Source organism: Pelobates fuscus, chromosome 2 (assembly GCF_036172605.1).
Source record: "Pelobates fuscus isolate aPelFus1 chromosome 2, aPelFus1.pri, whole genome shotgun sequence".
NCBI classification, from domain to species: Eukaryota; Metazoa; Chordata; class Amphibia; order Anura; family Pelobatidae; genus Pelobates; species Pelobates fuscus.
The window spans coordinates 8,841,697-8,856,286 of record NC_086318.1 but is presented as its reverse complement, the minus strand read 5'-3'; the positions used below and the strand labels follow the sequence as shown (position 1 = coordinate 8,856,286).

The window sequence follows — 14,590 nt, the reverse complement described above, 5'->3', positions numbered from 1 at the left end:
AACCGGCATGGTTAGAACGTTTTCTAAGCACCATGTCTGCGATACTACAGTGGGCATGCTCCTGGGTCTCCTTACCTCGCGGACTGACTACGGTACTGTCCTGAGTGGAGCCTCCTACAGACACCTTCACATATTCCACCTCCTCTTGTTTGATTGGGTGGGATGAGAATCGCTCTAAAATGACAAATATACAACTGACTTAAACCGACATTTAAAGCTCCAGCCTAGAATTGTTACACATGGCCTCTCTTTACTAACTCCCCCAGAATGTAAACTGAACAGAAATGAATCAAACACAAACCAGCATAACAGGACATTGACGCCAACTATTCACATCAGCTCTGACTGCTGCCTGCAGAACAGTCACTCTCCCTTTCTTTACCAAGATATTTTAAGAGGAAGACCAATGATATATAATTTGTATTAATTTATAATGTGATGATGTGTATACAATGAATTCAGGAAGTAGTCACATGTGACTGGAGTCTACCTGTGGTAAAATTAATAGGCTGCACACACACCTGTCTATTTAAAGTCTCTCAGCTGTAAATGCAGATCAGAACAAAAACCAAACCACAAGGTCATTGGAACTGCCTGCTGAACTCAGAGACAGGATGGTGTTGGGGCACAGATCTGGGGAAGGCTACAAAAATATTTGGCTGCATTGAAGATCCCCAAGTGCACAGAAGGACAGAAGGTGACCAAAATCTGATGGTCTCTCCGGATGATCTCCAGAGATCATGTGTAGAAATGGGAGAAACTTGTGGAAGGTCAACTATCACTGCAACACTCCACCGATCTGTCCATTATGACAGACTGTACAGGCAGAAGTCTCTACTCACTGCAAAACATACGAAGGACAACTTTTTTTTGCAAAAAAGCACAAAGCAAAGGACTCTCAGATTGTGAGAAACAAGATTCTCTAATCTGTTAAATGTAGAATGAACGGTTTGGCCTCAAATCAAAGCAACATGTCTGGTGGAAACCAGGGACTGCTCATCTCCTGGGAAAAAATATTCCACTGGTGAAATGTTCAATGGTAGCATGATGCTTTGGGTGTTTTCATTTAAATGTTTAATTTTGAATATAATGAGACTTTCAAAAAATAGGCACAAGCAGCCTTGATTTCTCAAAAATCTCTACAGCAAACAGACTTACTGGAGAGGAGCCTGCCAGGGTCTCCTTACCTCGGGGGTTGACCACCATGCTGTCCTGAGTAGAGCTTCCCACAGACACCTTCACATAGTCCACCTCCTCCTGTTTGAGTGGCTTACATGGGAAAGGCTCTGGAAAGAAAAACATAAGTTGCAGCACAAACAAAAATACACAACAGTGACAAAACAAGAAAAAACGCACCAAACGAGCACAAAACCCAAAACAAACATCACATGGTTGGATTATTATTTATAAAGCACCTACAAATTCGGCAGCACTGTACAATGGACTGCTCTGTATTATGGCAACAAGACAGCATGACTGGCTGGGCTGTTCTAGCCAATCACATGGTCTCCTTCATTTTGCATTTACTACAATAAGATCTAAATTAACCAATGATGGAGGCCACCGTTGTCCATACAAGCCAGGCATCGAGGGCAACACCCAGCAAAAAGGGGGTCTAAAAAATTCTAAATCATCTGAGAAAACAAAGGAACATTTTCATGAGATGGTCCTTACTGCCTCAAAAACTGGCAAAGGTACACAAAAAAATAATAAAAGTACCCAGCACAGTCTTTTGCATGCCGGCAGTGCGGGCACCAACAAGACACTCCTCCACATTATTCGGCAATGCCCATTTCTACTGGATTTTTGGAAAGATGTGTACACACAAGCTTGTCTACGCAGCCAGAGATTTCGTATTTTCACCTCAGCTAGAAAAAAAGATTCCTCTTATTGGAAGAAACCGTCATCCCTAACACTCCAGATACTGGTGAACAGATTATATAATATTTCAGATGATGTCTGAACAAGCTTCTACGCCATCACAAGATCCAGATGGAAATTACAAATTTATCTCCTGTCCTTTCCAAGCTACCGCTTCCTCTTCTTTTCTCTTGCTTTCATCTCTCTCCTGGTTTATTTCTCTCTACCTTACATCCACTGGAGTGTACCGTGTGTTGTTAGCCACGTCTCTAGTGGAGATATTTCACGCATGGACTATAGATCAGATAACCCAAAGTTTGAAACTTGGATTGATGGTGATGTACACCGGACGATGCCCCTGCCTCCTTCCTGGTCGACATTTAAGCTGAATGTACTTCACTGTTTAGCTCACTACCATTAAAAACTTAATATCAATCTTGCAAGATTAAAATGTTCAATAAAAGTTCACAAAAAATACACAGTAATTCACAACATGCAGAGCAGTGTCTTCAATTCCCCACAAACACAGGAAACAAACCATTAATTTGGGGGGACACCCCTCCCCGCAGGACCACCTAGCGGGATTAACTGTCTAATAAAGGGCCCCAGAGACATAAACTGTGTGGAAGTAACAATTATACCAGGTGGGGAACAAGTGTGAGAGAAGCCAATAGTCACGTCTCTACGGGATTTCTACGGAGATATTATAAACGGCACGTCTATGCTCCCATGACGGTGAACTAGCTAATTTTAATTAGCCGGCCCTTTGAGACCAGGAAAGATGGAACGGAGTCCATGGTTACGTGTCTCACAACAGAGAGATCCACCAACTATAATTCTAACATTTAGTTGCCTGGAGGGATTCCCTGAGCCGCACACAGCAGGGGATAGAGTAATTTAAAGAAACACCTGGAGCGATTACCTCCGATCGGCATCCCAGTGGGAAATGTCAGCGTTGGAGCTGGACCTGCTTCCAGTTAACATGGTTTTCATTTATTTCAGCTTATAACCAGCAAGAAAAAAAAATCTGTTTCACCCAACAGACTGAGCTTGTGGGAGCTACTGCCTACCACTAAACATTGCTCAATGTAAAGGAAAGAGTGGACTGCACAAACATTACCGGTACATCCCCACAGACAGTATACTCTGCAACACCTTACACAAACATTACCGGTACATTCCCACAGACCGTATACTCTGCAACAACTTACACAAACATTACCGTTACATCCCCACAGACAGTATACTCTGCAACAACGTACACAAACATTACCGGTACATCCCCACAGACAGTATACTCTGCAACAACTTACACAAACATTACCGGTACATCCCCACAGACCGTATACTCTGCAACAACTTACACAAACATTACTGGTACATCCCCACAGACCGTATGCTCTGCAACAACTTACACAAACATTACTGGTACATCCCCACAGACCGTATGCTCTGCAACAACTTACACAAACATTACCGGTACATCCCCACAGAGCGTATACTCTGCAACAACTTACACAAACATTACCGGTACATCCCCACAGACAGTATACTCTGCAACAACTTACACAAACATTACCGGTACATCCCCACAGACAGTATACTCTGCAACAACTTACACAAACATTACCGGTACATCCCCACAGACCGTATACTCTGCAACAACTTACACAAACATTACCGGTACATCCCCACAGACCGTATACTCTGCAACAACTTACACAAACATTACCGTTACATCCCCACAGACAGTATACTCTGCAACAACTTACACAAACATTACTGGTACATCCCCACAGACCGTATGCTCTGCAACAACTTACACAAACATTACTGGTACATCCCCACAGACCGTATGCTCTGCAACAACTTACACAAACATTACCGGTACATCCCCACAGAGCGTATACTCTGCAACAACTTACACAAACATTACCGGTACATCCCCACAGACCGTATACTCTGCAACAACTTACACAAACATTACCGGTACATCCCCACAGACCGTATACTCTGCAACAACTTACACAAACATTACCGGTACATCCCCACAGACCGTATACTCTGCAACAACTTACACAAACATTACCGGTACATCCCCACAGACAGTGTACTCTGCAACAACTTACACAAACATTACCGGTACATCGCCACAGACAGTATACTCTGCAACAACTTACACAAATATTACCGGTACATCCCCACAGACTGTATACTCTGCAACAACTTACACAAACATTACCGGTACATCCCCACAGACCGTATACTCTGCAACAACTTACACAAACATTACTGGTACATCCCCACAGACAGTATACTCTGCAACAACTTACACAAACATTACCGGTACATCCCCACAGACAGTGTACTCTGCAACAACTTACACAAACATTACCGGTACATCGCCACAGACAGTATACTCTGCAACAACTTACACAAATATTACCGGTACATCCCCACAGACCGTATGCTCTGCAACAACTTACACAAACATTACCGGTACTTCCCCACATACAGTATACTCGGAAACAACTTACACAAACATTACCGGTACATCCCCACAGACCGTATACTCTGCAACAACTTACACAAACATTACCGGTACATTCCCACAGACAGCACACTCTGCAACAACTTACACAAACATTACCGTTACATCCCCACAGACAGTATGCTCTGCAACAACTTACACAAACATTACCGGTACATCCCCACAGACAGTATACTCTGCAACAACTTACACAAACATTACCGGTACATCCCCACAGACAGTATACTCGGAAACAACTTACACAAACATTACCGGTACATCCCCACAGACAGTATACTCGGAAACAACTTACACAAACATTACCGGTACATCCACACAGACAGTATACTCTGCAACAACTTACACAAACATTACCGGTACATCCCCACAGACAGTATACTCTGCAACAACTTACACAAACATTACCGGTACATCCCCACAGACCGTATGCTCTGCAACAACTTACACAAACATTACCGGTACATCCCCACAGACAGTGTACTCTGCAACAACTTACACAAACATTACCGGTACATCGCCACAGACAGTATACTCTGCAACAACTTACACAAATATTACCGGTACATCCCCACAGACAGTATACTCGGAAACAACTTACACAAACATTACCGGTACATCCCCACAGACCGTATGCTCTGCAACAACTTACACAAACATTACCGGTACATCCCCACAGACAGTATACTCTGCAACAACTTACACAAACATTACCGGTACATCCCCACAGACAGTATACTCGGAAACAACTTACACAAACATTACCGGTACATCCCCACAGACAGTATACTCGGAAACAACTTACACAAACATTACCGGTACATCCACACAGACAGTATACTCTGCAACAACTTACACAAACATTACCGGTACATCCCCACAGACAGTATACTCTGCAACAACTTACACACATATTACTGGTACATCCCCACAGACAGTATACTCTGCAACAACTTACACAAACATTACCGGTACATCCCCACAGACAGTATACTCTGCAACAACTTACACAAACATTACCGGTACATCCCCACAGACAGTATACTCTGCAACAACTTACACAAACATTACCGTTACATCCCCACAGACAGTATGCTCTGCAACAACTTACACAAACATTACCGGTACATCCCCACAGACAGTATACTCTGCAACAACTTACACAAACATTACCGTTACATCCCCACAGACAGTATACTCTGCAACAACTTACACAAACATTACCGTTACATCCCCACAGACAGTATGCTCTGCAACAACTTACACAAACATTACCGGTACATCCCCACAGACAGTATACTCTGCAACAACTTACACAAACATTACCGGTACATCCCCACAGACAGTATACTCTGCAACAACTTACACAAACATTACCGGTACATCCCCACAGACAGTATACTCGGAAACAACTTACACAAACATTACCGGTACATCCCCACAGACAGTATACTCTGCAACAACTTACACACATATTACTGGTACATCCCCACAGACAGTATACTCTGCAACAACTTACACAAACATTACCGGTACATCCCCACAGACAGTATACTCTGCAACAACTTACACACATTTTACTGGTACATCCCCACAGACAGTATACTCTGCAACAACTCACACACACATTACCGGTACATCCCCACAGACAGTATACTCTGCAACAACTTACACAAACTTGGCCGGCACATCCCCAGTCCGTACACTGAGTGAATGAAAACATTACCAGCACATACCCAGACCGTACACTGAGTGAATGTAAATATTACCCACACAACCCCAGACCGTACACTGAGTAATTGTAAACATTACCGGCACATTCCCAGACCGTACACTGAGTGAATGTAAACATTACTGGTACATCCCCAGACTGCACACTGTGAATGTAAACATTAGTGGCACATCCCCAGTCCATAGACTGAGTGAATGTAAGCATTAGGCACACAACCCCAGACTGCACACTGTGACTGTAAACATTACCGACACATCCCCAGACCGTACACTGAGTATATGTAAACATTACCGGCACATTCCCAGACCGTACACTGAGTGAATGTAAACATTACCGGTACATCCCCAGACTGCACACTGTGAATGTAAACATTAGTGGCACATCCCCAGTCCATAGACTGAGTGAATGTAAGCATTAGGCACACAACCTCAGACTGCACACTGTGACTGTAAACATTATCGACACATCCCCAGACAGTACACTGAGTGAATGTAAACATTACCGTCACATCCCCAGACCGTACACTGAGTGAATGTAAACATTACCCACACAACCCCAGACTAGGGCCTATCCCGAGGGGAGAGGAAGACTAGAGGGGGGAGAGAGGAACATTAAGCGGGGGGGGGGGACAACTAAAAGAGAAGGGAAGTTTTACATATTAGATTAATTAAATTAATTAAAAAGTCTAATATTAAAAAAATAATAATTTTCATTTCGGTGCACCCCTACCCCAGACTGTAAACATTACTGGCACATCCCCAGACCGTACACTGAGTGAATGTAAACATTACCGGCACATCCCCAGACCGTACACTGAGTGAATGTAAACATTACCGGCACATCCCCAGACCGTGCAATGCATGACTGTAAACATTACCGGCACATCCCCAGACCATACACTGAATGTAAACATTACCGGCACATCCCCAGACCATACACTGAGTGAATGTAAACATTACCGGTACATCCCCAGACTGTACACTGAGTGAATGTAAACATTACCAGCACATCCCCAGACCATACACTGAGTGAATGTAAACATTACTGGTACATTCCCAGTTCATACACTGAGTGAATGTAAATATTACCGGCACATCCCAGTCCGTGCAATGCATGACTATAAACATTACCGGCACATCCCCAGACTGTACACTGAGTGAATGTAAACATTACCAGCACATCCCCAGACCATACACTGAGTGAATGTAAACATTACTGGTACATTCCCAGTTCATACACTGAGTGAATGTAAATATTACCGGCACATCCCAGTCCGTGCAATGCATGACTATAAACATTACCGGCACATCCCCAGACCGTACACTGAGTGAATGTAAACATTACCAGCACATCACCAGACTGTGCAGCGCATGACTGTAAAAATTACCGGTACATCCCCAGTCTGTACACTGAGTGAATGTAAACATTACTGGCATATCCCCAGACCGTACACTGAGTAAACATTACCGGTGCATCCTCAGTCCATACACTGAGTAAATGTAAACATTAACGGCATATCCCCAGACCGTACACTGAGTGAATGTAAACATTACCGGTACATCCTCAGTCCGTACACTGAGTGAATGTAAACATTACCGGCATATCCCCAGACCGTACACTGAGTGAATGTAAACATTACCGGCACATCCCCAGACCATACACTGAGTGAATGTAAATATTACCAGCACATCCCCAGACCATACACTGAGTGAATGTAAACATTACCGGCACATCCCCAGGCCATACACTGAGTGAATGTAAACATTACCGGCATATCCCCAGACCATACACTGAGTGAATGTAAACATTACCGGCACATCCCCAGACCATACACTGAGTGAATGTAAACATTACCGGTACATCCCCAGTCCGTACACTGAGTGAATGTAAACATTACCGGCACGTCCCCAGACCGTACACTGAGTGAATGTAAACATTACCGGCATATCCCCAGACCATACACTGAGTGAATGTAAGCATTACCGGTACATCCTCAGTCCGTACACTGAGTGAATGTAAATCTAATCCCACGGAGGACTTGAGAAAGTCACACACTCACTCTGTAACTGGGCTGTCTGTGAATCTGGACGGTGAGCAGGATGCAGCTCTTTCTTCTTCTCTTTTTCCATTTGCAAAGAAAACACAGAAGTGACAACTGGTTCACCTGTGAATAAGACCTGGGTTAGGGCTCAGGACGGATAACAGACAATACGTAAATGTTCTGATTAATGAACTTATGGAGCACTTATCGTGCTCAGCTCATGCTGTGTGCGGGAGTGAGGATATGAGTGAGTTAAGTGTAGCCCATAATTGAGTGGTTTCCCTATTATTCTGCCTATGGCTTGTATACCGTCTAAGAACCTTTACTGCTTCGACTAATGCCTTTGACGCAGTATGATTTCTGCATTGACATTTTCAGTAGTGTGCCTTGGACTTTAGCCATGAGAGAGACAATCTGGCTAGCCCCCTTCCCAGCTGTTCATATAATGTAGAAACTATTCAGGATTTCTGTAAAAACGTGGACTGCATGCGTGAGTGTGAATGGGCGCCGGGGAGACCGCACCTCAATATTCCTGCACCATAATCACTATAACGGGGTATGGTCATGGTTATGGTGTTTAGGGTGATCATTTAAAATCTATAATAAGAGGCCAGTCTTGAACTCAACATTTAATGCAATGTTTGGGGGTTGGTGGTGGCAGGTCAGTAATGAAAGTTAAACATAAAACCTGTGCATGGAATCTCACTTGGACTCAGGGTGGAACTGCTCTCTGAGAAGTCACTCAAAGCAGATTGGTCCCCTTGTTTTATCCTCAGCAAAATATCTGGGCTTCTCGCTGCAAGGGAAACAAAACATGGTTAAGCTCACCGACACAATAATGTAATAACCTGTAATGTACACAGCTTTACTTTTATATAGTATACGATCTCTGTATGGACCCCGTAACATACACAGCTCTCTTTTTATATAGTATATGATCTCTGTATGGACACTGTAATATACACAGCTCTCCTTTTATATAGTAGATGATCTCTGTATGGATCCCGTAATATACACAGCTCTCCTTTTATATAGTATACGATCTCTGTATGGACCCTGTATTAAACACAGCTCTCCTTTTATATAGTATACGATCTCTGTATGGACCCCGTAATATATACAGCTCTCCTTTTATATAGTATACCATCTCTGTATGGACCCCGTAATATACACAGCTCTCCTTTTATATAGTATATGATCTCTGTATGGACCCCGTAATATACACAGCTCTCCTTTTATATAGTATAATATGATCTCTGTATGGACCCCGTAATATACACAGCTCTCCTTTTATATATTATATGATCTCTGTATGGACACTGTAATATACACAGCTCTCCTTTTATATAGTATACAATCTCTGTATGGACCCCATAATGTACACACAGCTCTCCATTTATATAGTATACGATCTCTGTATAGACCCCGTAATATACACAGCTCTCCTTTTATATAGTATATGATCTCTGTATGGACCCGTAATGTACACAGCTCTCCTTTTATATAGTATACAATCTCTGTATGGACCCCGTAATATACACAGCTCTGCTTTTATATAGTATACGATCTCTGTATGGACCCCGTAATGTACACAGCTCTCCTTTTATATAGTATACGATCTCTGTATGGACCCCGTAATGTACACAGCTCTGCTTTTATATAGTATACAATCTCTGTATGGACCCCGTAATGTACACAGCTCTCCTTTTATATACAGGGAGTGCAGAATTATTAGGCAAATTAGTATTTTGACCACATCATCCTCTTTATGCATGTTGTCTTACTCCAAGCTGTATAGGCTCGAAAGCCTACTACCAATTAAGCATATTAGGTGATGTGCATCTCTGTAATGAGAAGGGGTGTGGTCTAATGACATCAACACCCTATATCAGGTGTGCATAATTATTAGGCAACTTCCTTTCCTTTGGCAAAATGGGTCAAAAGAAGGACTTGACAGGCTCAGAAAAGTCAAAAATAGTGAGATATCTTGCAGAGGGATGCAGCACTCTTAAAATTGCAAAGCTTCTGAAGCGTGATCGTCGAACAATCAAGCGTTTCATTCAAAATAGTCAACAGGGTCGCAAGAAGCGTGTGGAGAAACCAAGGCGCAAAATAACTGCCCATGAACTGAGAAAAGTCAAGCGTGCAGCTGCCAAGATGCCACTTGCCACCAGTTTGGCCATATTTCAGAGCTGCAACATCACTGGAGTGCCCAAAAGCACAAGGTGTGCAATACTCAGAGACATGGCCAAGGTAAGAAAGGCTGAAAGACGACCACCACTGAACAAGACACACAAGCTGAAACGTCAAGACTGGGCCAAGAAATATCTCAAGACTGATTTTTCTAAGGTTTTATGGACTGATGAAATGAGAGTGAGTCTTGATGGGCCAGATGGATGGGCCCGTGGCTGGATTGGTAAAGGGCAGAGAGCTCCAGTCCGACTCAGACGCCAGCAAGGTGGAGGTGGAGTACTGGTTTGGGCTGGTATCATCAAAGATGAGCTTGTGGGGCCTTTTCGGGTTGAGGATGGAGTCAAGCTCAAAACCCAGTCCTACTGCCAGTTTCTGGAAGACACCTTCTTCAAGCAGTGGTACAGGAAGAAGTCTGCATCCTTCAAGAAAAACATGATTTTCATGCAGGACAATGCTCCATCACACGCGTCCAAGTACTCCACAGCGTGGCTGGCAAGAAAGGGTATAAAAGAAGAAAATCTAATGACATGGCCTCCTTGTTCACCTGATCTGAACCCCATTGAGAACCTGTGGTCCATCATCAAATGTGAGATTTACAAGGAGGGAAAACAGTACACCTCTCTGAACAGTGTCTGGGAGGCTATGGTTGCTTCTGCACGCAATGTTGATGGTGAACAGATCAAAACACTGACAGAATCCATGGATGGCAGGCTTTTGAGTGTCCTTGCAAAGAAAGGTGGCTATATTGGTCACTGATTTGTTTTTGTTTTGTTTTTGAATGTCAGAAACGTATATTTGTGAATGTTGAGATGTTATATTGGTTTCACTGGTAAAAATAAATAATTGAAATGGGTATATATTTGTTTTTTGTTAAGTTGCCTAATAATTATGCACAGTAATAGTCACCTGCACACACAGATATCCCCCTAAAATAGCTAAAACTAAAAACAAACTAAAAACTACTTCCAAAAATACTCAGCTTTGATATTAATGAGTTTTTTGGGTTCATTGAGAACATGGTTGTTGTTCAATAATAAAATTAATCCTCAAAAATACAACTTGCCTAATAATTCTGCACTCCCTGTAGTATACGATCTCTGTATGGACCCCATAATGTACACAGCTCTCCTTTTATATAGTATACGATCTCAGTATGGACCCCGTAATATACACAGCTCTCCTTTTATATAGTATACGATCTCTGTATGGACCCCGTAATACACACAGCTCTCCTTTTATATAGTATACGATCTCTGTATGGACCCCGTAATATACACAGCTCTGCTTTTATATAGGATATGATCTCAGTATGGACCCCGTAATATACACAGCTCTCCATTTATATAGGATATGATCTCAGTATGGACCCCGGAATATACACAGCTCTCCATTTATATAGTATATGATCTCTGTATGGACCCCGTAATACACACAGCTCTCTATTTATATAGTATATGATCTCCGTATGGACCCCGTAATGTACACAGCTCTCCATTTATATAGTATACGATCTCTCTATGGACCCCGTAATATACACAGCTCTCCTTTTATATAGGATATGATCTCTGTATGGACCCCGTAATACACACAGCTCTCCTTTTATATAGTATACGATCTCTGTATGGACCCCGTAATACACACAGCTCTCCTTTTATATAGTATACGATCTCTGTATGGACCCCGTAATATACACAGCTCTGCTTTTATATAGGATATGATCTCAGTATGGACCCCGTAATATACACAGCTCTCCATTTATATAGGATATGATCTCAGTATGGACCCCGGAATATACACAGCTCTCCATTTATATAGTATATGATCTCTGTATGGACCCCGTAATACACACAGCTCTCTATTTATATAGTATATGATCTCCGTATGGACCCCGTAATGTACACAGCTCTCCATTTATATAGTATACGATCTCTCTATGGACCCCGTAATATACACAGCTCTCCTTTTATATAGGATATGATCTCTGTATGGACCCCGTAATACACACAGCTCTCCTTTTATATAGTATGCGATCTCTGTATGGACCCCGTAATATATACAGCTCTCCTTTTATATAGTATATTAACTGCCCCACATATAGGTTCAATCATTCACGCTTATTTACCTGTGACTTGGCACGGTCTCGTTCCTTTCCTTCGCCACTGGTCTGCTACATGTTCCTGTTTAATTGCCATCAGATGGTCCAGTTCTTCAGAAGGACAAGCTACAACAACGGAGACAAAATTTCAGCCCAGGCTGCCGTCTTTTTAAAAATTGTTTTGTAAGACACACTGATGGCTCTTTCCAACTTGCATTTTATGGCTGTAGGGTTGTGACTGACATTTACTACAGTGAACACCAGTGGAAGAATGAAAGTTGTAGGATTCTTATAGTGTTTCCAAAGTACCACCAGGGTCTCAATCACAGCATGACGTGTGGATGGAAAGCAAGCCAAATGCATCAGGGAGGTGAATGCAAGACTTGTATTTTACAGTGTACATCTCTGTAGACCCGGGGTCCGGAGCTTGTCCTACTGACAAGAGCAGAAGTCAAAGCAATGTTTAAGCAGTTATAGTTCTATGGAAAGCATTTAAATGGACCACGAATGGGCAATGGTGACATCGCTGGATCTCGGTAAAGTGTGTTCTTTGTTTGCATGTTTACAAAGAAGGGGGGACAGAATGAATAATGCCCAGCAGGGATTTTTAAACTACTTACAAAATTGTTATACAAAGGTTTTAGAGTGATCCTCTACTCACTGGATGTTTGTGCTGCTTTTACCTGCACTGGATATGGAGCCATCAAAATCACAGATGCTTGTGTAATTGTCCTTAACCTTCTTAATCCGGAAAAGAACATCTGGGTTTATGATCTCGAAGCCTGCAATAAATGCAACAAAATAACACATCTACAGAAATCATTTAAAGGAAAGCACACATCCAATAGAACATGGCTGTGCTGGGAGACAGGGGACCTCCTTACACCATAACCTTATAGCTGCAGTTATAATACACTGTGTGCAGGAAGACAGGGGACCTCCTTACACCATAACCTTATAGCTGCAGTTATAATACACCGTGTGCGGGGAGACAGGGGACCTCCTTACACCATAACCTTAAAGCTGCAGTTATAATATACTGTGTGCGGGGAGACAGGGGACCTCCTTACACCATAACCTTATAGCTGCAGTTATAATAAACAATGTGCGGGGAGACATGGGATCTCCTTACACCATAACCTTATAGCTGCAGTTATAATCCACTGTGTGCAGGGAGACAGGGGACCTCCTTACACCATAACCTTATAGCTGCAGTTATAATACACTGTGTGCGGGGAGACAGGGGACCTCCTTACACCATAACCTTATAGCTGCAGTTATAATACACTGTGTGCGGGGAGACAGGGGACCTCCTTACACCATAACCTTATAGCTGCAGTTATAATACACTGTGTGCGGGGAGACAGGGGACCTCCTTACACCATAACCTTATAGCTGCAGTTATAATACACTGTGTGCGAGGAGACATGGGACCTCCTTACACCATAACCTTATAGCTGCAGTTATAATACACTTTGTGCGGGGAGACAGGGTCCTCCTTACACCATAACCTTATAGCTGCAGTTATAATACACTGTGTGCGGGGAGACAGGGGACCTCCTTACACCATATAGCTGCAGTTATAATACACTGTGTGCGGGGAGACAGGGGACCTCCTTACACCATAACCTTATAGCTGCAGTTATAATACACTGTGTGCGGGGAGACAGGGGACCTCCTTACACCATAACCTTATAGCTGCAGTTATAATACACTGTGTGCGGGGAGACAGGGGACCTCCTTACACCATAACCTTATAGCTGCAGTTATAATACACTGTGTGCGGGGAGACGGGGGACCTCCTTACACCATAACCTTATAGCTGCAGTTATAATACACTGTGTGCGGGGAGACAGGGGACCTCCTTACACTATAACCTTATAGCTGCAGTTATAATACACTGTGTGCGGGGAGACGGGGGACCTCCTTACACCATAACCTTATAGCTGCAGTTATAATACACTGTGTGCGGGGAGACAGGGGGCCTCCTTACACCATAACCTTATAGCTGCAGTTATAACACACTGTGTGCGGGGAGACAGGGTCCTCCTTACACCATAACCTTATAGCTGCAGTTATAATACACTGTGTGCGAGGAGACAGGGGACCTCCTTACACCCT

General features: G+C 43.0%; 1 protein-coding gene across 8 annotated transcripts in view; it reads right to left on the bottom strand.

The window, feature by feature from the left end:
* The window catches only part of LOC134586415 (zinc finger protein 12-like), an 80,313-nt gene that overhangs the window by 23,577 nt on the left and 42,146 nt on the right, over positions 1-14,590 (bottom strand). For 3 of the 8 annotated variants that reach the window (XM_063441922.1, XM_063441918.1, XM_063441921.1), the window contains 6 exons: positions 13,153-13,251; positions 12,497-12,595; positions 8,888-8,977; positions 8,200-8,304; positions 1,188-1,286; positions 4-174 (listed from right to left, as the gene is read on the bottom strand). In XM_063441922.1, the coding sequence (XP_063297992.1) occupies positions 4-174; positions 1,188-1,286; positions 8,200-8,304; positions 8,888-8,977; positions 12,497-12,595; positions 13,153-13,251 (663 nt within the window). The remainder of the gene's footprint in view (positions 1-3; positions 175-1,187; positions 1,287-8,199; positions 8,305-8,887; positions 8,978-12,496; positions 12,596-13,152; positions 13,252-14,590) is intronic. The other 5 variants (XM_063441925.1, XM_063441919.1, XM_063441923.1 and 2 more) reach the window with 2 other exon arrangements.